The sequence below is a fragment of the Corythoichthys intestinalis genome, chromosome 16, assembly GCF_030265065.1.
Source record: "Corythoichthys intestinalis isolate RoL2023-P3 chromosome 16, ASM3026506v1, whole genome shotgun sequence".
NCBI lineage: Eukaryota > Metazoa > Chordata > Actinopteri > Syngnathiformes > Syngnathidae > Corythoichthys > Corythoichthys intestinalis.
Genome location: NC_080410.1, coordinates 14276496 through 14303115, shown reverse-complemented (window position 1 = coordinate 14303115; position 26620 = coordinate 14276496). Strand labels below are relative to the sequence as shown.

Here is a 26620-nt window from a genome sequence, read left to right as displayed (position 1 = left end):
TGAGCAAATTTGACTTGCATTATTTGAACATAAATTATATTGACATTCACAATAAATAGAAACTTGTTAATCATCCCTCAACTATCCAGGAATGCAAAAAATTAAACAATTGTCTTCATACCACTCAACATTGCATAAACAAAGAAATGAAATATAACTGAAAATCTTCTTTGCCAGGAAATAACAAAAAAGGTAAACAACTGCTTTTGTCCACAAGCACAACCAAAAAAAAAAATTAATGCTCCTGTAGGGTGCTTTCAGACCACATAAATAAAATTAAAAGTGAAATTGGTGGGAAAGGGGTAAAACTTGGTTCACTAAATTTCTCACAGTTTAATTAACGTTAACAGCAGAAAACACATAAAGGAGAACTCTTTAAGCAGCGACCTACTCGACTTTTGCAGGTTAGCAAGTTCACACAGTTTAATGTTATGCTAACTCTGATGCAGGTCAGACTTTCAGTAGCAAAATTAGTGGTGTGTTCCCCACTTCCATAACATTGACATATTTCTACATTTCTTACAGTGGCTGCTGCTGGCTGGGGAACAAAAACTTCTAATATCTTTAATATCTAATGTGTGGGTGTCTGTGGGGGGTCCAAGTCATTAGCCAATCAAATGTGCGTTTAGGAGGGAAAAAATGGACCGGCATTCAGCAAGTGAAAAGAGGTACATGTAAGTCTGAACATAATTAAAATAATTCGCTTAGTAATGATGGGCTCAATTGCAACAATTAAAACATATAGGAAGTAGTGGAAGTTGGTGGGGACAATGTGAGCATCCTAAAAAGTTGCTAGTGTTTTGTCCCTATGCTAACCTACACCCTTGTGCTGTAGATCACATTAAAATCAACATGAAACACTTTAAACAAAAAAAAAATAAAAAAATAAAATAAGACATAGACATAAAAACACAAAAGAATTAAAATCGGAAGACAGTCAAAAATGAAAATATAATTTAAAAAAATAGGAAACAACACAACTAATAGATTGCCGATTTCCTATAGTAAACAATCGTGTTTTGAGCCACATTCAATTTCAGCACAATTTCATTCATTCAAAATTTCTATAGCTATAGATTGTTTATTATTGTATTTTGAATAATTTGTTTACTGAATTGTGAAACCCCATGTCCGTACAGCTAAAGGTCAGTTTGTTTGACAAGCAGATGGATCCAAACCCCGCCCATTTTGTGACGCAATGACTGCCCATCTTGGCTATGATTGGCTGCTGACCAAGCTTGACATTGCGAAAGAAACCTGAAACCTTCCACAAGATGTGTTTTGAAAGGTGTGAGCTTGAGCTTTTTATGAAGATCTTCGCGGACCACTAATGGGAAAAAAATGAATTAAATAAGCGGCTGTTTTTTCATGAACAAACTGAACGTTTTGAAGAAAAACTAGTCCAGTTCGTGAATTCATTCATTGCTTGATTGATTTTAACGACTGCAGATCTGGGAATCCTCCCTAATGCTTATTTGTCCACGTGTGTTCGAACGAGAGAGGAACTTTCACTGCTGGAATTAAAAAGGAAAGGAGGTAAAGACGAATAAATGGAGAACATCGACTTATCTGCGGAGAGAACCATCCTCTGCCTATTTGACGTGGATGGCACTCTGACTCCACCAAGAGAGGTGAGTTGCAAATTAATGTAACATTAATCTGGTCACAACCTCTAAAATTTTCAACTTGATATCGATACTCCAAAAAATACAATTTTCGATACTGCATCAATTTGAAAACATTTTGTAAATAATTTTTTTAAATGATCTCTTTTAGTGCCATTGACGATGATGGACGTCCAATGATGTGGCTCTTTTAAACTAAATTATCATCTAGACGTCCCAGTTAATTTGAACTGGGAATGTGGCAGCGCTACCCAGGCTCCAAATTCAAATGGATAGGACGTCTAGTGCCGTCAATGGCAGTCGATCAGTTAAAAAGGAAAATGCAAAGATATCCACCACCAAAATCAAATTTATCCAAAGACAATAAATTTATGGTGATCTGTGGGACTGTAAAAACAAACTGAGTATCGATACATTTGCATTCTGATATCATATCGTGATTAGGCACGTGTCTTTTTTTTTTTTAACAGGATATTTATTTTTCAAAACATTAGCAAATTGAAACATAATTGTAATGTTAAGTTAAAATGAATTTAAATATATATATAAATATATATATATTCTACATAAAATTAAAATAATCGTGTCCTTCAGGTGAGGCTAAACCCACAGCTCAACATTTTTACCATCAGAACAAAAATAATTTAATTATTTTCCATAAATACCATGTGTGTATGACTCGTATCATGTTTACATTATACACACACTCTCTTTCTCAACACAGACAGTTGCCAGAGAGAAAAACACCACATTTTACCACCGCGAGACACACTAAACACACTGGAGTTAAACTCTCGTAGCTGGTGGGGAAACGTTCATCACAGTGTTTACTACCCTTTAATTTTGTATAAATGCGAAATCATATTGAAGGCATTGCCTCCTTGGCATCCACCCTCCGCAAGCATGTTTTACATGCCGGAAGGTATGATAACCTTAAGCAAAATTATCATGGTTTCACGGTATCATTGTATTGCAATTACAGCTCTAAAATGTGCTACTTTTAATCAATCAATCAGATTTATTTCTACAGCCCTTTACTTTGAGATATCTGGGTTAAAAAAAAAAACAACTTTTTTTTTCCATTGAACAGGATTTTTATTTTTCAAAACATATTAGCAATTTCAAACATAAGTATAATGTTAAGTTAAAATAATTTTTAAAAGATGACCAAAAAATTACTGAAATATTCTAAATAAAATTCAAATAAATGCAGTCCTTTAGGTGAGCCACAACTTAATATTATTATCATCAGAACAAAAATAATTGAATTGTTTTTTATAAAAAGCACATGTGTATGACTCTTTCTCAACACAGACAGTTGCCAAAGAGAAAAAAAAAACACATTTTGCCACCTCTAGACACACTGAACTCGCTGGACTTACTGTAACTCTAATAGCGTTCATAACGATGTTCCCTAACCTTTAACTTTGTACAAATGTAAAATCATATTGGAAGTATCGCCTCCTCCGCAAACATGTTTTACTTGTCGGTTGGCCCTCCTCCTCCAAGCCGCAGTCATCTGTAACTTTTCTGTAGTCGAAGTATTCCCATCCCAGCGATTTCGTTTTCTTTGATGGGGGTAAAAAGTTCTGAAACCTCCTCCAGCCATCGTGTAGCACAGCTGACTCACTGACACTGAGCAACAACTGTTGGGGGAAGGTTAAGCCTTGTAGCTGCAAGCGAGGGATTGCATTTTTGAGACATAAAAAAATAGCTTACACCGAAGGGATGGTATGACGGAAATTTCTAGCGGTTTTGAAACCTTCACGTTTTTGTTTTATGTCATATTGAAATGTCATTCATCTTAGTCTTCTCCACATTATTGGTGGTCTGTGTCTGACTTGTCTATTTTCCAATGCAAAAATGTCACCAAGTATTGTATTATAGTTAATCTAACAACACAGTGTGTCGTGCAAAACATCAACACACTAACAACATCAGTGTTTCTCCAGCTTTATTGTACCATGAAAAATCTCAAGATACACAGCCAAATACAAATATTGATAATCTTATGTCAATTTTTTTGCGAAAGTACTTAGTCTGTGTTATAGCTGGGCATGTTTAGTTGGACCCAAAGTTATTATTCTGTTGAATGAATGTCGACAGCTTGATAGATTGGTGAATTCTGCCAACTTGTGGAGGAGAATTCAATTGTTCTCCCTGTCCCTATGAGTAACAGGCCTAGACAGATGAACATAGAAAAATCATGGGCCTGATGTTCTCTTATTATGCACAGTGGGCAGGAAAGCCTGCTCTGGGTGGACACAAACATCGGGACATTGCACTGCTAACACCACAATATTGTCACATGCCTCTCACTAAGTAATACTGTATGTTCTCAGACATGTGTCTAAATCTAGGTATTGCATAATCTGGATACTGTGTATGCAATATTTGCACAGTTACATTATGGCATTTTTGCACTGTTATATCAATATCTATGCACAAAGTGTCATATCAGGTCAGCCATCTGCCTCATCTGAGTACTGTAAATTGTCAAATACGCACTGTTGTGCTGTGTTATATTACCACTACATCACCACTACTGTCAGGGACGCGGGCAGGCAGGCAGGTTGTGTGGACCCAAACGCAGGAAAACAAAAGCAGCAAAGCAGGTGGCAGAGAACTCAAAAAATGGTTTTAATTATAACTAACAAAAGCACAAAGTACAAACAAAAAGACTAGGGATCAAAAGGCAAGGTTCAAACCAAAACTTACTTAAACAGAGGGACTGGTACACGAGGGCGTGGAACGGACTTGACTTTGGCAAAGACGGACATAGACAATGACGCAACAAGGAGTGACAAGAAACTGGGTCATTATATACGCAGACAAGGGGTAACAAGACGAGGAACAGCTGGGTAACACAGGTGGATGCAGATTGCAGGATACACTGGGAAAACACACACAGGTGAGAGCAATGGGTAATCACAGGGACAAGTCACACAAGGAGAAACCAAACACAAAACCTAACAGTACCCCCCCCTCAAGGGACGGATCCCAGACGTCCCGAGGAAACAAAAAGTCAGACGGTTGCTCGGAGGAGGGAGCAACACCAGCCCGTCACGGCCAGTCAGGCGGGCGTCCAGGACGCCAGACTTGGGCCGATCGCACGGGTCGATCGGGAGGGCGCCCGGGGCACCAGACATTGGGTGACCGCACGGGCAGATCAGGCGGGCGTCCCAGACGAGGTAGTGCTCGGTCGTCCATACCGCCACCTTGTGGCAGGAAACGGGGAGCAGCATCATCGGGGCGAGGGTCAGGAACAGAGTCGGAGTCATCGTGCGGACCAGGAACGGAGTCGGAGTCATCGTGCGGACCAGGAACAGAGTCGGAGTCATCGTGCGGACCAGGAACAGAGTCGGAGTCGTCGTGCGGACCAGGAACAGAGTCGGAGTCGTCGTGCGGACCAGGAACAGAGTCGGAGTCGCATTCATTAGCAATGCTACAGATGTAAATAACAACCAAAAGTCATGTTCTGTGCTAATTATTTCTTCGGTTACTGTTCCAGTTGTTTCATTAACTGCTAGTAATGGTATTTTAGTAACACATTTGACAGTGTTGGCATAAGACCATCATAATTATGACATGACACTGCTATGAGCATTAATGAATGCTGATGACAGATGTCATTTTGTGTCATCCGGCAAATTATTTCACTTTTGAATGGATGTAAAAGAGCCGAGCTGGACATAAATGGAGTTAGTGACATAATTTTCCGGGTGTCACTTAATGACATGTGTCATAAGCATTCATTCATGCCCATGATAGTGTCATGTGCCTCATGTCATAATTATGAAGGTCTTATGGCAGTCTCATGATGACACTGTCAAATAAAGTGTTACCTATTAATCCAAATAAATCAACAAAGAAGCCGTACCGGACTTTAAGCAACAGGATTCGAAATGAGGGGGGAAAGTAGCGTCTTATAGTCCGCAAATTACGGGTACTCGATTATTCGAAGTTATTGATAGATTAATTGATTACTTAAATAATCGAGAGTTGCAGCTCCACTGTTGTGTAGCAATTCTTACATTTATTTTTTTAAATCAAATTAATAAACAGATCAAATAAGGACTTGAGTGCAATATGGACTAATGCAATTGTCAGTTTTACAAGTCTGAATTTCATCATATTATGAATAAGATTTTATATTAATGTCATATTACAACACTATACTGTAGTGGGACCACAGGTGACCGGAAATTTGTTTTCATGTGATGAATTCTATTTTGCACTATTTCTTCGTAGTCATACAGGATATTTTGGCATTTTCCTTTTTAACTAATTGGCCGCCATTGACAGTGCTAGACGTCGTTGCTCGCCCTCCCCCTTCAAATAGATTGGATGTCTACATGTGATAAATTCATTTAAAGAGTCAAATGATTGGACATCTATCATCGTCAATGGCTATGAAAGAGTTCTTTAGAAAATAACATTTAATCTTGGGTTTTTAATTTATGTAGTAAAAAAAATGGTATCAAATGTAGACTATTTTATTTCTTCGGTATCAATATCAAGAGGCTATTTAAACAATGTAGTAACGTAAAGTTACATCATTACATTTTCAATTTTCAGAAAATAGACCCGGAGCTGGACGCGTTCTTCCAAAAGCTGCGAAAGAAAGTCAAGACCGGTATCGTCGGAGGCTCCGATTATTCCAAGATAGCGGAACAACTGGGGGAAGGAGATGATGGTGAGTCTTCATTTTGAAAGCTTGTTGAAAATTAGAAATCAAGATGTGTTTTTCAGCCACGAATGTAAATTTGTGTCAAGTTTGTGACTGAGACATTTTGTCACTGATTTAATCTTCAAAATTTACTTTCCACAATCCTGCATGTGTGTAAATATGTATGAGCACGTTTAGTCACATTTCACCCCTTCTCTCTTGCAGTCATACACAAGTTTGACTATGTATTTGCGGAGAACGGCACCGTGCAGTACAAGGACGGGAAACTCCGTTCTAAACATGTGAGTGAAAGTGGCAGGACGTATTTGAGTACCTACAAAGTGAACGCTCACTGCCAGTCCACAGAATGTTTTTCTCATTAGCTCAAGCAAAGTAAGTGGATAAAGTGGGTCAACTATAGTATTTTATGTGATGCAACAAGTATTTATAGTTTGACTTGAGTATAGAGGTATAGAGAGAAATGCCGATACCGATATCTAAAAAAAAAAAAAAAAAAAGCCGATTGCCAATATCCAAAGCCAATTTTGTAAACTGATCTTCTTCTTTTTTTAAAGCACGTAGATTATGAAAAGCAATTTTTTAAAAACTGCTTCAACAGCTTAAAATTTACAGTGATGACCTGAGACCTAAAAGATTAATCCGCTAGTACTACCAAACCAATGAACGCATTATTTCTTTTTATTATTATACACACTAAGCAAGAACAGTACATTATTTTCAAAAATTTAAACCCACCAGGATGTCACAACGAGAGGTAAAGAAGTAACAGTTTATGAGGACGCTCACATGCCAAACCTAATGCTAACGTGAATGCTACATTAACCCTATGAGTTACATTTAGAGTGTTATGATCAATCAGTAAACACCTTAAAAGGCTAAAGACACATTTTATAGTCTCTCATGCAAGATAAAAAAAATCTTAGAATATTTACAAATCAGGCAAGCCTGAAGCTTCCTGTAGCAGCCTGCCTTCAAGTTGCTGCAGGGTCCTTCCGGGTTCCTACCGTCAGTCATCGGCTATCACATTGCCCACACACATGCCTGATCAAAATCATTTTTTTATCGGCTTACTTTTTCGTTAATCAGCCAATGGCTAATGTCTGAAAAAATTCCATATGCCGGCTCGTTAAAATTCATTTTAAAAATAACTTAAACTTTTTTAAAATTAATTAAAACAAAGTGTAATACCGTAATTTTCGGACTATGAGCCGCTACTTTTTTCCCCCTCATTTTGAATCCTGCGGCTCATAGTCCAGTGCGGCTTATTTGTTGATTTATTGGGTTAATAGGTACCACTTTATTTGACTGCGGTGTCATCAGACTGCCATAAGATCATCACCATAATTATGACATGACACTAACATGGGCATTAATGAATGCTTATGACCGATGTCATTAAGTGTCATCCGGCAAATTATGTCACTACTTCCATTTATGTCCAGCTCGGATCTTTTACATCCTTTCGAAGTGAGATAATTTGCTGGATGAAAAGAAATGACATCTGCTATAAGCATTCATTCATGCTCATGGCAGTGTCATGTCATAATTATGATGGTCTTATGACAGTCTTATGGTGCCACTGTCAAATTAAGTGTTACCCAATACATTAACTAGCAATTAATGAAACAACTGGAACAGTAACTGAAGAAATAATTAGCATAGAACAGGAATTTTTATTTTCATTTACATCCGTATCGCTGCAATGCATGCTAGGAGGCATGTTGGACGACAGCAGTGTTGATAGCAGGTGGCAGCAGAGGTTGACAGTCTCCTTCAAGGGAGCAGTGATGGCCAAATGAAGCTTTGCAGACAATTGGTTCAAACCTTTATGGTAGTTCATTTGGTCTTATGACAGTCTTATGTTGCCACTGTCATATAAAGTGCTACTGGTTGTCTTTTGGTGTAAATGTAAATATCCCATAATACAGCTGCAGCTTATAGTCCAGTGCGGCTTATCGATGAACAAACGCCACTTTCATGAAAAATTAAGTGTGTAAAGACAAATTCAACTAAGTGTTGCAGGCCTGTGACCCATGTGTATCTTGTTCTGTTAATTTTCTTTTGGGTTTTTTTTTTTTTTTAACATAAATCTTGTATGACCTCCAATTTAATGCTGTGGATGTCTACTGTCGTCAGTAGGTATCAATTACTACAACACATACAGTGCTGGCCAAAAGTATTGGTACCCCTGCAATTCTGTCTGATAATGCTCAATTTCTCCCAGAAAAATTTTAATTTCAAATGCTTTGTAGTAATATCTTCTTTATTATGCTTGCATTGAAAAAACACAAAAGAGAATGAAAAAAAAATTAAATCATTATCATTTTACACAAAACTCCAAAAATGGGCTGGACAAAAGTATTGGCACCCTGTGAAAAATTATGTGACACTTCTCTAATTTGTGTAATTAATTGAGTGTGATTAATTGAGTTTCTTACAATGCTCTGCTGGAATTTTCGACCGTTCATCTTTGGCCAACTGCTCCAGGTCTCTGAGATTTGAAGGGTGCCTACTACAAACTGCCATTTTCAGATCTTTCCACCGGTTTTCTATGGGATTTGGGTCTGGACTCATTGCTGGCCACTTTAGAAGTCTCCAGTGCTTTCTCTCAAACCATTTTCTAGTGCATTTTGAAGTGTATTTTGGGTCATTGTCTTGCTGGAAGACCCATGATCTCTGAGGGAGACCCAGCTTTCTCACACTGGACCCTACATTAAGCTGCAAAATTTGTTGGTAGGCTATAGACTTCATAATGCCATGCACATCGTCAAGCAGTCCAGTGCCAGAGGGAGCAAAGCAACCCCAAAACATCAGGGAACCTCCGCAATGTTTGACTGTGGGGACCGTGTTCTTTTCTTTGAAGGCATCTTTTTTTTCCCTGTAAACTCTATGTCGATACCTTTTCCCCAAAAGCTCTACTTTTGTCTCATCCGACCAGAGAACATTCATCCAAAACGTTTTTGGCTTTCTCAGGTAAGTTTTGGCAAACTCCAGCCTAGTTTTTTTTATGTCTCCGGGTCAAAAGCGTGGTCTTTGTGGGCATCCTACCATAAAGTCCATTTTCATTCCGACGTCGAAGGATAGTACAGGTTGACACTGTTGTACCCTCGGACTGCATGACAGCTTGAACTTCTTTGGATGTTAGTCGAGGTTCTTTATCCACCATCTGCACATCTTTCGTTGAAATCTCTCGTCAGTTTTTCCTTTCCGTCCACATCTAAGGAGGTTAGCCGCAGTGCCGTGGGCTTTACACTTATTGATGACACTGCGCACGATAGACACAGGAACATTCAGGTCTTTGGAGATGGACTGGTTGCCTTGAGATTACCCATGCTTCCTCACAATTTTTCTTCTCTAGTCCTCAGCCTGTTCTTTGGTCTTCTTTCTTTTCTCCATGCTCAAAGTGGTACACCGTACACACAAGGAGACAGGACAATATTATTTGTAATTTCGCCTCATTTCGATCACTCAAGTGTTGAATCAACTCTAATCTATTTTAACTCGCTGCAAGTGTGACTTAGTTATTTCCACCACCTGTTATGTGCTACAGCTAAGTAGTGCTGTTAATTACACAAGTTACAGAAGCGTCACATGATTTTTCATAGGGTGCCAATACTTTTGTCTGGGTCATTTTTGTAGTTTTGTGCAAAATCATAATGATTTAATTTTTTTCCCATTCTCTTTTCTTTTGCATTGCGAGCAAAATAAATGAAGATTTTACTACCAAAGCATTTGTAATTGCAATCATTTTATGGGAGAAATTTAACATTATGTGACAGAATAGTAGGGGTGCCAGTACTTTTGGCCGCACTGTACGCTATGAGCTAGGCTGGCAGTGAATAAGTTAAGCTACTAGCGTTTGAATATACGTCCACTGTAGTGACCACTGTCCCTGAAAGGGTTAAATGTCTCTCAGCAACCATGCAGCTAATGACTACGGAATAACAGAAACATGATGATTGATTTCATATGTTTCAAATTGACAGGCAATCCAAAACCATATTGGGGAGGAGCTGCTGCAGGACCTAATTAACTTCTGCTTAAACTACATGGGGCTGATCAAACTTCCAAAAAAGAGGTCTCACATACACTAGCACACATGACTGCATTGTACCGTATTGGCACGAATATAAGACGGTGTTTTTTCGCATTGAAATAACACTGAAAAAGAGGGGCTCGTCTTATATTTACGGTCTAGACCAGGGGTGGGCAAACTATTCCACAAAGGGCCGCAGTGGGTGCGGGTTTTTGTTGCAACCCATTAAGAGGACACCTTTTCACCAATCTGCTATTTTACACGTGCAATCAGTCGATTGCAGTCAGGTGCTTCTCATTTCTGCTGAAACCTCATTGGTTAAACTATCTGTGCTGGGTCAGTTGGAACAAAGACCAGGAGCCACTGCGGCCCTCGAGGACCGGTTTGCCCACCCCTGGTCTAGACATTATACCCATTCACGACGCTAGATGGCGCCAGATATCATTGAAGCGATGTTCTGTCATGACAGATCTCAGCTACTCTCAAGTTTAATCAGTTTGCATTATTTAATTGCAATGTTTTTCCTTATTCAGATTTGTTTCAAGACTACAGTTACAGTTAGACTTCACTTTGATGGTTAATGCAGTTATTGCAATTTTATTGTTTTATCACAATAGATTGGTTTATTTACATTTCAAAAACCAGAAGCCATTCATTTACGAATGTGATTGCACTTTAGTTTACATATTTAAATGTTCAGATATTAAGACTTAAATGAGGCAAAATAACATGTTTTTTCTCTCAAATATATTGTTATAATCATTTGTTTCGGATGTACTGTAATTAGTTTCGGTATAAAAATTAATTTGGTGTTCAAAAAGTCTATTTTCAAACTAGAGTCTTGAAAAAGAGGGGGTCGTCTTATAATCAGGGCCGTCTTATATTTGGGCCAATACGGTATTATGTCATAATTCCATTCCTTGCTTTTAAATAATGTAATTGTTTTACACTTTATACAGTGCATATATAAAAACAGCATATACACCGTATAAAATTGCACCATAGCTGCAATTCAAAGTTAAACACGTCTACAAGACAGTCTGCAAGACAGAGGTGATCATTTTTGGCCCAAAAACAGTGAGGTCAAATCAGCTCTCACCCTAGTACAATGTCATTGACAGAGACAAATCAAGCCTGAAGTCTTGGTCTAATTATAGACCCTACTCACCGACGTCACAGAATGACGTGTCGCTGTATCCGGCCGCCATATTGTCCGTCTCTGTTTAGCCCTATTCTCAATGGTTTCAATTAGTCGTTCAGTTTATAGAGCAATTCATGGAAGCCCCAGTGCTTTCTGACGCTGTAAACTCATTGGATGCGTTGCATAAAAGGTGTTATGTGGAAAAGCTTCAGTCTATCCATTCGCCAGATCCATATTTGATGCCTAAATCGATATTTTTCGACCCGCTGTCTTCGCCCTCTCTGCCTGACATCTGCTACCCTGATATCTACAACTATCTTGTCCACACAAAATCAGCCTATTCTCACGAAACTTTGAAAAACATTAAGAGCAGCACTCTAAGCAACATTACCCCGTGTGATTTCTAAAATGGCGACAATAAAAAATAAAAAAAAAGTTGACTGCGATGGCCGACACTTCAAGGATAGGTGGATATTGGACTATTTCTTCAATAAAACACGCAACAACTCTGTCTGCCTCATTTGGAAAGAGACAGTCGCTGTTTTCAAAGAGTTCGATGTGACGCAATATTACCAAATAAGACACGCTGACATGTACAACATTACAGGGACGATATACGCAGCAACTTGAAGCTAGTTTAATTTCACAGCAGCAGTATTTCGCAAGAGCCCGAGTGTCGAAAGAGAACGCCACAAAGACGAGACTGTTGAAAATATGAATTAAAAATAATAATAAAGCAAATGTGACACACAGAAGGGCTTGCTAAAATTTGTTTAAATATATTGTTCTATGTAAATCAGCCAAGGTAGCCCCCCGCATTTTTACCACACCAAATCTGGCCCCCTTTGCAAAAGGTTTGGACACACCTTTTTATCTGATGATCCGTAGACGAGGCCAGCTTCTTTCACTTAGTACCAGCTAAATATTATTCCAAATGTAATGATGGTGGAAGAAATAAGCATCTTGAATTTGAAACTGTAAGTTGTCGGCGATTAGCCTCGCAATGATCTTAATTGTGGTTGTCAGCCCAAAACCCTCTAAATATATATATAATGCATCTTACCAGATATAAAATGACTACTACATAATCTGTGGTAATCGTTTGGAGCCCAGTTTTCTCGTCGAATTGCAGCAGTCCATCTCGCTCTCCTCTCCGGGTCTCTCGGAATACGGTAGAACTTCAAGTCTGTCCGTCTATCTTCTCTGTTACTGCAACCAACCGCCACACAGGCCTTCACCATTTTGATTATTAATGTTAACGAGCAGAAAAACATGCCATAATAGGAGGAATTTACGTAGCGGTAATGCATATACACGACAAGTAGACGGACAACATGGCGTGGAGGCGTGGTTGTGTCGTCATGTGAGTAGGGTCTATAGACTCAGACCTGAACTTCAACAGCCATCTAAAAAAATTAAATTGTTTTTAACTGTCTTGATTTTAATGTGACTTGCATATAATGTGTTCTTATATTTGTGTTTGTTTCTTTTTTTTTTGTTTTGTTTTGCGTCATAATCATCGCTGATTGTTACGTGATGTAAAGCACAGTGATTTAAGCGTACCTTATGGTGACTTTTGCAATACGAATACATTTTCCTTGCCTTGTCCTGCCTACTCGTTTAGAGGAAAAAACATTTTACGCTTTTCACTTGTGAAAAATGAACTTTCGCAATGAATGCTTTGCTTTCGATTTACAGGGGAACGTTTATCGAGTTCAGGAATGGAATGCTCAACATTTCACCCATCGGTCGGAGCTGCACTTTGGAGGAGAGAATAGAATTTTCTGAAATTGATAAGGTAAATTCCGTGGAACATTTTACATAATGTAGCAAAAGCTTATCAAGTCACACATTGTACACGTGGTTTCACTAAATTAGCTGAAGTGTTAGTCAATACAGCAAATATCTGCTTGAGATAATTCGATTCATGAGACTGAGGAATCATACATTTTGTTGAGTATGATAAAAACCTAGGACTGATTCTTTGTCCCATGTTCTTTGTTTTGAGCAAATGTTATTTCATAAAGTTACAAAGTGCAAAATCTTAAATAGAAAAACAATGGCGAAAGATAGACGGTTAATATTTACTAGCTAAACAAACAGGACTGTGATTCATGAAATGTGCTTAATTAAGCAGAGAGTTTAAACATTGTTGCGCTTTTAGGACAGTTGACCTGGCTGCACATTGACGAATCACTCAAGCGGACAAAGTTTGACCCTTTAGTTTCTGACCGAAATACATTGTTTAGCTGGTGTCAAGAGAATCCTGGTTGATCGTTATAGATTCATTCATTAATAATTTGTATGTTGTAACATGTGACCGTGGTTCTGTGTCACAGAGAGAAAAGATCAGGGAGAAATTTGTTGCTGCCCTGAAGGAGGAATTTGCTGGAAAAGGACTGCGGTTCACTCGAGGTGAGAGCGTCACAGGCTGTTCATTTTCATGAACATAATCTGCGTTAATATAGCATGGACATGTGTCTGTTTATATATATAAATGTCACCAGATACACATTAACTCACTGCTGACTGCCATTGATGGTGCCATATGTCCAGGCCGTTTTGACTGGCGGACTGGCAGGGATCATCAGTCAAATTGGATTAGACGTCTAATGCTGTTAATGGCAGTGAAGCCATATCAGTCATTAGCCACGTTTACATGCTGACTTTTATTCATACCGATTCAAATCATTCCGAATGGATATTTCACATCAGCTGTTTACATGTCACTTCATCTATTCCGATCCAGCGTTTACATGTGACTGCCTTTATTCCGAAAGGACGTTTGACAACTGCCGTCTGACATGCGCAGATTAATCAAAACAAAGCGTCACGTTGCAAAACATGGAGATCGATCGTCAGATCAGCTGCTGTTTTAACTTTTCGAGTGGAAACAAAACTTCAGAATGATACGCCGTTCATTTAAAAAGTTGTGTGGGTGCGCTGTGCGTGTGCTTGGAAGCCATGTTGCAAGTGACGTTACTTACGTCACCGAGTGACGCCACCACGTCAGTACGGAGCATGCGCAGAAAGAACGCAACCAGACACCATTCCGCTTCCCTGTTTACATGATATAATTTTACTTCTAATTGGTTTGCGAAAAGGAATATTCCACCCCTGTGAATCGGAATGAAATTCCATTCGGTTTGGGCCTGTTCATTCCGAATGAGGTGTTTATATGGAACACATTTATTCGGTTTGAACAAATATTCCTATTGTAATTGGAATATTTGGCTCCATGTAAACGTGGCAATTGCCAGCCATTGCAGTTCAAATGGATTTGGTGTCTTTAATTATCAATTTGTGCTGTACACCATGGGGAAAAATCATTTTTAGTATATCACAATATTGATATGCTGCGATATAGTACATTTTGAATTATTTGGTGAAAAATACAGTGGGGCAAGTAAGTATTTAGTCAACCACCAATTGTGAAAGTTCTCCTACTTGAAAAGTTTAGAGAGGCCTGTTATTGTCAACATGGGTAAACCTCAACCATGAGAGACAGAATGTGGAAAAAAAAACAAATTCCCATTGTTTGATTTTTTGAAGAATTTATTTCTAAATTAGAGTGGAAAATAAGTATTTGGTCACCTACAAACAAGCAAGATTTCTGGCTGTCAAAGAGGTCTAACTTCTTCTAACGAGGTCTAACGAGGCTCCACTCGTTACCTGTATTAATGGAACCTGTTTTAACTCATTATCGGTATAAAAGACACATGTCCACAATCTCAGTCAGTCACACTCCAAACTCCACTATGGCCAAGACCAAAGAGCTGTCGAAGGACACCAGAGACCAAATTGTAGACCTGCACCAGGCTGGGAAGACTGAATCTGCAATAGGTAAAACACTTGGTGTAAAGAAATCAACTGTGGGAGCAATTATTAGAAAATGGAAGACATACAAGACCACTGATAATCTCCCTCGATCTGGGGCTCCATGCAAGATCTCACCCAGTGGCGTCAAAATGATAGCAAGAACGGTGAGCAAAAATCCCAGAACCACACGGGGGGACCTAGTGAATGACCTACAGAGAGCTGGGACCACAGTAACAAAGGCTACTATCAGTAACACATTGCGCCGCCAGGGACTCAAATCCTGCACTGCCAGACGTGTCCCCCCTGCTGAAGCCAGTACATGTCCAGGCCCGTCTGCGGTTCGCTAGAGAGCATTTGGATGATCCAGAAGAGGACTGGGAGAATGTGTTATGGTGAGAGGAAACCAAAATAGAACTTTTTGGTAGAAACACAGGTTCTCGTGTTTGGAGGAGAAAGAATACTGAATTGCATCCGAAGAACACCATACCCACTGTGAAGCATGGGGGTGGAAACATCATGCTTTGGGGCTGTTTTTCTGCAAGGGAACCAGTATGGCTGATCTGTGTAAAGGAAAGAATGAATGGGGCCATGTATCGAGAGATTTTGAGTGGAAATCTCCTTCCATCAGCAAACGCATTGAAGATGAGACATGGCTGGGTCTTTCAGCATGACAATGATCCCAAACACACAGCCAGGGCAACAAAGCAGTGGCTTCGTAAGAAGCATTTCAAGGTCCTGGAGTGGCCTAACCAGTTTCCAGATCTCAACCCCATAGAAAATCTGTGGAGGGAGTTGAAAGTCCGTGTTGCCCAATGACAGCCCCAAGACATCACTGCTCCAGAGGAGATCTGCATGGAGGAATGGGCCAAAATACCAGCAACAGTGTGTGAAAAGCTTGTGAAGAGTTACAGAAAACGTTTGGCCTCCGTTATTGCCAACCAAGGGTACATAACAAAGTATTGAGATGAACTTTTGGTATTGACGAAATACTTATTTTCCACCATGTTTTGCAAATAAATTCTTTAAAAATCAAACAATGTGATTTTCTGGGGGGGTTTTCCCCACATTCTGTCTGTCATGGTTGAGGTTTACCCATGTTGACAATTACAGGCCTCTCTAATATTATCAAGTGCACAATTAGTGGTTGACTAAATACTTATTTGCCCCACTGTATACAACAATTATGACTCGTCCACCCAATAAAATTTTAATTCACTTTAACTGACCTGCCGCAAATGTTAATTGCATCAAGTAGTGCTGCAACCTAAAACTATCCAGTGTAAACTGAATCAGCATAGTCGCATTTATATTTTTGCTCAAATGTAAATATATCTAATACAGTAGTACCTCTACATACAAATTTGATTTGTTCCAGGACCTGGTTTGTAAGTCGAAATGCTCGTATGTCAAGCAGGTTTTTCCCATAAGAAAAAAAATTCAATTCCACTAATTTGTTCTTCAGCCCAAAAACCTATGCTAAATCCTTCATAAATACTGCAGGTACATTTACGAATAACAAAACAAATAAATTATCATTGCAAATTGGAATAATAATATAATACAGGTAGTCCCCGGTTTACGAACGAGTTCCGTTCCTGCGCTGGCGATGTAAATGGTAAATAGAGAGTACTTATATAGCGCGTTTATCTACATTGTTACAATGCCCAAAGCGCTTTACATTAGCACTCATTTACCCTTTCACGCACATATTCACACACCAATGGTGCTGCTGTCATGCAAGGCGGATGTAACCCTGTTTTCTGTGGAAGTCTGAATTAACCCTTTAAGTACCTCAAAACACCCTCTAAATAAAAAAATTAAAAAAAAAAAAAACTTTCCAAAAACATGTATCATCATTGTACTGTCCTCACCAATACAGTGAGCTAAGCTCCAAAATGACGATGTCGGACGTCCATGTGGTTTGCTGACTTTATTCAGCAGCTCAAGACATCAACACTTGCAGAGTGAAACTAAAATGAAATGAAATTAAACCAGCCTCGTCTTCAATAACAGCAATTCAAATTTCCGTTTACAAGTAGCTACTGATGCAGCAATAACAAACAATTAGCATGTATCAGTTAGCGTCCGCACATCACCAAAAACAGTCACGTAAAATCACCTCGACCACGATTGAAAACGCACAATGAAGAGTACAAAAGGTTATATACAGCCGTCGCCTCTGGATGCTTCACAAGCAACAAATGTGCACGCATGCTGTCACTTCTGTCACTCGGCTGCTCTGTGTGTGCGGGGTGGGCGGGCGCATCTGTAAATGTGCTCACTTCTTGTTCTACGCCAAAATAAAACCATGCATCACAAAACAAAAGTCAACATTAATAAAAAAAGAAAAAACAAAGAAAGAAATCGCGTAAGTCTGGTCAATCGTAACCCAGGGACTACCTGTAATAATGGAATGAATCTGGTTCTAATGTGGCGGTTGTGTTTTGCATGCTGTTTCTGAACGCACCGTGTGACTGACAAGAGTGAGAGAGGTGGGGAAGAGTGGGAAGTTTTTTTTAATTTATTTTCATGTTGTGTTGTTGTTGGCGTCAGTACGGCGGACAGTAGCCATGTAGTTGTATTGCAGAAGTTCTAAAATAAATGATTAAAAACCTGACGAAGCTGGCGATTTCCTTGCTGATGTTACAGTAATGATAATTGTCACTTTAACTTATAAAGACTGCCAAACAGAGGTCGGAGGAGGACCGTCGAGTTCGTAGGCGTATTCCGGCCGTATTTCACGTGCGCAGCGTGCTCATATTTTTATATCATTTCCTTCTTCATTTCAATGGTAAGCATCATTTTTTTTCTTTTCAACTACCTGCACTAACCATCTTGGGACCTATGTTGATTTCTCTCACAAGAAAGACTTTTTTACCTGTCATGTTCAGCTGCTTTACACGGTGAATGGGAATCTGAGTGTCCGATTGGTCTGAACAGTTTTAATGTATCACATGGGAGTATGTCATACTCCCATTGTGACCATTCAGTGTGCCCCGTTTATTAGAAGAAAGCAGCGAACAGGAAGGGGTTATGGGGGGGTCACAAAAAAAAGAGAAAGCGAGAGACAGAAGAGCACAAACAACAACAAGAAATACATTGAACACCTACACTTACTATGAATATGTTGGTGCTATCGTTAGCTAGTTGTATTTCCAGTTGACACCATGCGGGGGGCCTGATGACCAAGGAAAAAGAAGACGGGGAGCAAATCAGAAAGATAAGTCATTGGAAGGGGTGAAGTGTAAACAAATGGGAGATGTAGAACCCAGTATTTGTGTGAATCCCTTGTGAGTGTAGATATGTTGGCATCCTATTCTATGTTGCCTGATCCCTAATCCTGACCCGGAGTTTTTATACCTTAGTGTGTCTAATTGCACCTAGTCATGCATGAATCCCATCAGTGGTTTTGACTTTTAAGGCTGCTATATATTTAAATCTTTAAATCTCGTTGTCGAATAAAGGCTTTGTATATTAGCATAACAACACTAGTAATAAATTAATTAGTCTTGACATTGGAATAAATTGTCCTGTGTGGGTTACTCACGTACGGTTGGCAGGGGAAGCCAATTTGTAGACAGTGAAATCTTTAGATTAACTGGTGGTACCAGTATGGTACATATATGCCAGCGGCGAACTATTCCACAAAGGGCCACAATGGGTGCAGGTTTTCGTTGCAACCCCTTTTCACTAATCTGGTGTTTTACAAGTGCAATCAGTTGATTGCAGTCATGTGCTTCTTGTTTCCCCAGTTAGAGGACCAGCTTGCCCACCCCTGGTTTATGCAAGCCCAAAATCTAGCAAGTCAGTGCAAATTGGGTGCTATCTGCTGTCCAAAATGTGCATTGCAGGAACAGGTCTATTTATGGTGATGATGACATTAGACATGTAAAATATCTATTAATACACGGTTTTATGTCGTTTTGGCGATATATACTGTCATATCTTACAGCCCTACTGTGAATGGCAGTTAATGTTTTTTTTTTTTGTTTTTTTTTTTATGTCACAGGATTTATTATGTGGTTGAACAACACTGTGGTTGTTGGGGCAACACATTCACTTGTTTAGTGCAGTATTTTCTCGTCTGCCAAAGGGCTCACTGAACTGTGAGAACAAAACAGGTTTGTTCGCTGATGTAAAAAGTTAAGAGCCTCCGTCAGCTGTTGCTTTGCCGGGGAAGGACATTTGTTCTGCAGAGCTGAGCTTAGAAAAGGGAGAGTGTGGTGCAAGTCAAGGGTGCATTTAATAGCATATGGCAGGGTGTTAATGTTTTTTGTCAGGTTTGTCTGTATAAAAAAAGAAAAAAACAGGGCTTTACTTGTCTCCTTTCTTGAGAAAAATATATTGTCAGTCTCATTTGTGTTCGCTGCCATTACAATACCACTGGAAATAATGATTTTGTGAATGTGCGGGTTTGTGGGAATGAAATATTGACATTGTTTTCTGCTCTTAGGTGGTCTCATCAGCTTTGACGTGTTTCCCGAAGGCTGGGACAAAAGGTTATGCCTCGATCTGCTGGAGAGCGACGGCCTGGATGCCATTTACTTTTTTGGCAATGAGACTTCAGCTGTAAGTAGTTCTATTTAATTTTAACATTTTTTTATTTCTTTGTGTTCACAGTTTCAGTAGCATGAAGTGTAGAAACTCCAGCAAAAAGTACTTTTTGTGGAATGATGAATTCTTGTATGGGAAAGACATCAGGATTGTGTAGAAACACATTTTCTAGTTTGACAGTCATTTCATGACATGAATAGCGAGACACCACAGTGAAAATTTACATACTGACAGAGAAACATATTTTTTTACAAATTAGAATACAGGACTTGGATGATCGCCGATCTACAAACAAAGCAAGATGAGTGTTGAACATGCCGTTAATTGTTGTCCTCAAATGACCCGCAATACAACCAATGAGCTTCCATTCATTTTAGTGTGCCTTTACTGTGAGTAGAGGGCTACACACAACTGCACAGTTGTTTTTTGAGCTCATGCCAAAAATGTTAATAGTGTATGTATGTAGTTTCACAAGTCATGTCAGGTCAGGCATGTGGACGGTGGCTGTTAACATTTTTCAAACCAGTATTTACAGCTACATCTGTCCGTCATATTTGAAAACAGCTATTTCCACTTTTTTTATTATTATTAAGTAGTTGAGTAACCTGTGGGAAAAAAAGACAATTGTCATGGACGTTAAGTACCTATAACCCCACAGGAGGGAGCCAGAATATAAGACCATAAATAATTGCAGGCTTGCTAAGACACGTCTCAACGGGAAAATATCGCCCGTCGAGCCACACAACAGCGTTATGTGAGCGCATTAACTTTTATTATTTTACATTCTTTACTCTATTCTTAGTTTTTCACACTATGCACAACTCTCATGTTATGGTTAGTGTGCATTAATCTAATTGCAACATGTATTTGTTCATATTTTGATGCATTTTTATACTTTATAAAAGTTTTATGTCTGAATTTTGGGGGGCTTGGAACCGATTAGAGCATTTACATAGAAAACGCGTCTCTATTTTTGGAATTTACAGTTTACGAAACTACTTCCAGAACCAATTAATTTTGTAATTAGAGGTACCACTGTACAGTGATCCCTCGCTCTACTTTTACACCATCAGTACATTGTGGATTTTTAAAATCTTATTATAAGAAAGCGTTCTAAAAACATATTTATGTACTTACACACACACGCTTCATGAAAGTGAGAGAATGAATGTACAGTACGTATTATTCATACATTATGTATGTTATTTATATTTTTATTGATACTATATATATACATACACACACAAACACACACAAATGCATGTTAAAAATGTGGGGGCGTGTGACACTACTTCGCGCCCTCAGTCCATCGAGGATTTTTTTCCAAGTAAAAAAAAAAAAAAAAAATACATATAAGCTGTCCCAAAACCAATCGTATAGTCTCACTCTCCCTCCCTCTCCCTGCTCGTTGTTCGTCAGGCACTGGAGTTGCTTATTAAAGTTAACGATAATTGACAGATGTTTGGGTTTGATGTTGCCAGAGACAAAACTTCAAAGCGCCGCATGCGTCAATCATCGTTCAACTTGTTAAACAATTGCTGTGGCAACTCATTGTGTTTAAGAGAGCAGCTTGAGCGGATTTGAGTGGACTCACCCAATGATGAATTTAATAAAGCCAAGCATTTTTCTACTTTATTCTTGTTCAAAAATAATTCAGTGGGACGGTAATATGTTTAAAACATAATTATTACATTGGAAGTGCTTAAAAAATATTTATTAATATACTTTTTTTTGTTTGTTTGTTATACTTTAGGGGGGGAAATGAAAAAACATGTCTTATATGTATCAATTTCCAATGCTAACTCTGAACAAATACATTGAACACACACACACACAAAATTGTTTTTTTACTACTTCGCGGTTTTTCACTTATTGCGGAGGGTTTTGGTCCCCATTAACTGATTTCTCGGTTCACAGAAAATTATGTGGCTATTTTCATCCTTCTGCTGTGAATTTAAATGCGTTCATTGCTTCTTTATAACTACAACCCCTAGCAAAAAATATGGAATCACCAGTCTCGGACGAGCGCTCACTAAGACATTTTATAATGTAGAACAAACTCATAGAAAAAGCTTGAAAAAAAATAATGAATTAGTTCAAAAGTGCAACTCTTTAGCATTCACAAACACTAAAAGAATTGAATAAAAAACACTGTGGTGGTCAGTAAATGTTACTTTTACAGAGCAAGTGCAGGGAAATATATATGGAATCACTCCATTCTGAGGAAAATATGGAATTATGAGAAACAAACAAAGAACTGCTGTAACTTTGGTTTGCAGCTGTTCCAGTGAGATTTACAAAGATGACTACCTGACGAAAACACCAAAATTCCCTCAGTCCGTGATGATATGGGGCTGCATGTCAGGCAAAGGTCACTGGGGAGGTGGCTGTGGTTAAATCTTCAATAAATGCAGAAGTTTACATTGAAATTTTAGACAGCTTTCTTATCCCATCAGTTGAAAATATGTTTGTCATTTTCCAAGATGACAAACTCATGCCACAGAGCTAAAATTGTTAAAGCATTCCTTTGGAGAAAGACTCGTCCAGTCAATGTCATGGCCAGCAAATAGCCCAGATCTCAACCCTATTGAAAACCTTTGGTGGAAATTGAAAAAAAAAAGGTCCACAATAAGGTTCCGACCTGCAAGGATGATCTAGCAACTGCAATCAAAGAGAGTTGGCACCAAATGGATGAAGAATACTCATCAAGTCCATGCCTCAGAGACTGCAAGCTGTCATAAAATCCAGAGGTGGTGCTACTAGAGATGTGTTTTGATTGTTCTTTCTATGTTTGTTTCTCATGATTCCATATTTTTTTCCTCAGAATTGAGTGATTCCATATATATTTCCCCGCACTTGCTCTATAAAAGTAACATTTACTGACCACCACAATGTTTTTTAATTCATTTTCGTGTTTCTGAATGCGGAACTGCAATTTTGAACTAATTTTTTTAAAAAAATTCAAGCTTTTTATTTGAGTTTGTTCTACATGATAAAATGTCTGAGTGAGTGCTCGTTCTAAACTGGTGATTCAATACTTTTTGCTAGGGATTGTATAACTATGGACATCCAATCCATTTGAACTGAGAGGGTGGCAGCGAATGAATGTGGCGACCTCTGTAGGCGACGTGGAGAAACTGCTAAGGAGCGATCAGGAATATGAAAACAGGTATCTTTCAAGCTGTAGTTGGAACTAATTTCTTCACATGCCAAATAGGGTCACAATTAAAGTAATCAAACATTGTCCAACAAATAAAGCATGAAAAAATAATTTATATGTTGTATATTTGACAAAATAGTCGCGTTTCCGAAGTTCGAGCCTGAAAGGGGACGAACCCGGAAGTAATACGTCACACCGGGAACGCGATGGCACCTCCATACATACGGCCGCCATACAAAGCCCTTCAAACAATGATCCAAACAGCTATATAAGCGATAGATCAAGCGCAAGGGAGGAGATCCAAGTTTTTGAAGAGTTGGAGGAAGAAGAGGAGATTGGAATTTTATGTTATTAGCCAGACGCCAGTCAGGATGCCAACAATGTGCCTAGACTTCCTGACATGGAATGGATACAAGACCCATCGAGATTACAACATTGGTAAGATATAGGCTGTTATTATTTTCATGATTTGAAGATGCAGGCATTTGCACATAATTTTATGGTTTTGTCTATCTGATGACATTGTTAAAAAAAAAAAAAAATCAGACTTCATGTTCATTTTGGCAGATCCGGCAGCTCTCGTGCATATTAAATAATAAAACAAAAACGTTGGGGGGGGGGGAGGAGATGAGTCGTTGTTATATCTTGACCGAGTGACCCACACGACACCTTTATTGGCTTTTACAACTTTACTCAACGTCTTGCCAAGTGACTCTGAACAATAACGTTTTTCTCTTAGTGAAGGAGTAAGGCACAAACAATAACACATCTAAATGACATGCGTACACTCTACTGGTCAACTCCCGTATTACAACTAAATAATATCAACTATATCACAGTCGCCGATGACTTTCTCCACTTTTTTGTGGCATCAATAAGAAAACAAAGTGGCGTCTAATGGCGTGACGAGACTACATTTCCCATGATTCACTGCGTGGCCTGCGCGCTCGCTGATTCGCTGCCAGACATTAAAAGCAACACTTGTCACCTGTCAGCGGCTCTCGCAAAGCGGCGAAACACAAACTAGAAGGCTATCTGCAACGTGACCGTGAATTATCGCGACGCCGACCCGCATATGTGCACATCCACACCCCTTTCCCGATTGATAGTGGATTAACCCTTTCGGACAAGATCGTAGATGACGCACAATTTAAACACGCTTAACCTAGCGAACGCAACAACAACTATGATCGGGGATAGCCTCGGCTAACGTCGCTAGCTTATACTGTTCATTGCACAACAGTTAGCAGCCTCTGCTTTGACAAAGTCATCAGTCATCTATCCAAAAATCACACTTACTTTTTGGCAAATCCTTGATCATAAGCAGACCGGTTAAGGAAGCAGGCATCTTCGAAGTGTTTGCAGCAGAGAACACTACTCGATGATGGCATGAAATTCATTCGCTTCGTGCGAACGAAAGATGTCCATTTACGTGCCCTGCTATCCTTTGGCCACTCATACAACTTTTCGTTTGAGTGAGAACAAAACATCGCCACACACCGCCGTGGCATCTTACCGAGAAACAATGCAACAAACAATACTGTTCTATGGCGGACTTCCCTCGCACTTCCCGGTGTGACGTAATTTCCGAAGATTGCCGAAGAAAAGCATTTTCGTTGTCAAGGGCGTTGCTATGGGTTAAACAAAGAATCTGGAAGGGTTGCGTAAAAAAAAATAATGAAAATATGCTTATAATTGTTTAGCCATTGATATTATTCAAAAACATGGTTGGCCAACCTTACTTCAAAGTTCCCCTTTCAGTTTGACTGACTGTGGGCCATCCCATTTCACATGGATTGGACGTCTATCGCTGTCAATGGCTGCTAATTAGTTATTAAGATAATATAATAATAATATTGTTCAGCAAAATATAAAATGGGAGATAGGAGCTGAGTCTTTGTGACGTTGAAGTACTAAACCTGTCATTTTAACTTGTTTTTGTAAAAAGGGCCAAACAACAAAATTACTAGACCATTTTCTTCATGTTTTATGGCTTCTAAAGAATCCCCCTTCACCAACAGTGCCCTATTAGGTTAAATAGAGAGAAAAAAACATAATAAAGGGTCTTTAAGACAGAAAACATGGACTTGTTGGCCCTGACAGCCCACCGCTGAATCCCAGCAAGGGATCAGTTATGCTGGTGTCATGCTGTGAAAGTCATTCTCTGTTCAACCAAGAGGTTAAATGTCAGTAGTCAGATTCTCAACAAGACAGAAACTTAATCAGGCAGCACTAATTGGCCTCAGTTGTTCTTCGTCTTTTTTTCCCCTCAGGGCGGAAACGATTACGAGATCTTCAATGACCCGCGTACCATCGGCTTCACAGTGTACTCCCCGCAAGATACTGCCAGACTGTGTCAGCAACTGTTCTTTGATGAGCAATCGCATGAATCCTGATGCTGAAGATTCAATCAGGTTGGCTGCAAACTATTGAAGATGTTTAACTACTGATTGTATGTATATTAGTTGCCTAATATGATTGTTGTTGGGAAAAAAAGCATGACTCACAAAAAGTTACAGATGAAGTAGCATTGCTGTAGCATGGCATTTTTAAAACCTGTTTTAATACAAAAGAGTAGCATTGTAATTAAGTGGTTACCATATTTGCCATGCATTTCTGAGGTTGGGAGGGTTTGAATTGTTTTTACTCCTCCATGATGCAAAAAATTCCAGGTTTGTTCATGTTTCTGAGCTCAATTTTACTGATTATTGCTTTTATCCAGTTTATATAAACTAAAACAGAAAATGCTAAATCTGAAATTACTGTGAATATAAGCTTCTTTGATTAGGTCACTATGTAACCGAAATATAAGTATTTTTAAAGGCTTTTTCATGTACCGCAAGCTTTTCAGTCAGTCATACATGGGGTTACTGTCATTTTTGACTGACGGAAAAAAATTTCTACTGTCCAGAATACTGAATACGTACTGTATTTTTGTTCTTTGTAAGTTTATTTGAGGAGTAGGTGACCTGCACTGTATCAGTCATTTAACTGGTTTTCTGCATTATTTCATTAACTTGTTGGCTGTCTATGGCAGGTAATGAGTTCAATACATGAACTAATAAATGGAGATAAATTCACCTAGTCCGCTGTTGGCCCTATATGTAAAAATGTAGCATCGGCACCAGACAATTTGATGGAACTGCTGACATGTATGTCACTTTAACATAGATATTGACTGAAAATATTCACAATTTCTATCAAAAATTACTTTGTCACTATTGGTGCTGCTGGAAGACCCATGACCTCTGAGGGAGACCCAGCTTTCTCACACCGTACATAACGCCCTACATTATGCTGCATTATTTTGAAGGGTGCCTTCTCCAAACTCTCCACAGGTGTTCTATGGGATTCAGGTCTGGACACATTGCTGGACACTTTAGAAATCTCCAGTGCTATCCCTCAAATCATTTTCTAGTGCTTTTTGAAGTGTGTTTTGGGTCATTGTCCTGCTGGAAGACCCATGACTTCTAAGGGAGACCCAGCTTTCTTACACTGGGCCTTACATTATGCTGCAAAATTTGTTGGTAGTCTTCAGACTTCATAATGTCATGCACACAGTCAAGCAGTCCAGTGCCAGAGGCATCAAAGCAAC

General features: G+C 39.0%; 1 protein-coding gene across 2 annotated transcripts; it reads left to right on the top strand.

Annotated features, from left to right (window-relative positions):
* The first annotated feature begins 1145 nt into the window (after positions 1–1145).
* On the top strand, positions 1146–26172 carry LOC130932174 (phosphomannomutase 1). Of its 2 annotated transcripts, none has more exons than XM_057861636.1 (9): positions 1146–1288; positions 1450–1631; positions 6204–6321; positions 6520–6596; positions 10302–10393; positions 13191–13290; positions 13832–13907; positions 19765–19880; positions 25299–26172. In XM_057861636.1, exons 2-9 carry the CDS (start codon positions 1551–1553, stop codon positions 25419–25421), a joined length of 783 nt encoding a protein of 260 aa, XP_057717619.1. In that variant the 5' UTR covers positions 1146–1288; positions 1450–1550; the 3' UTR covers positions 25422–26172. The 2 variants fall into 2 exon arrangements, 1 of the variants encoding a protein (XP_057717619.1); XR_009067362.1 differs by adding an exon at positions 22914–23034 and having other exon boundaries at positions 1213–1631; positions 25299–25440.
* Positions 26173–26620: the final 448 nt, after the last annotated feature.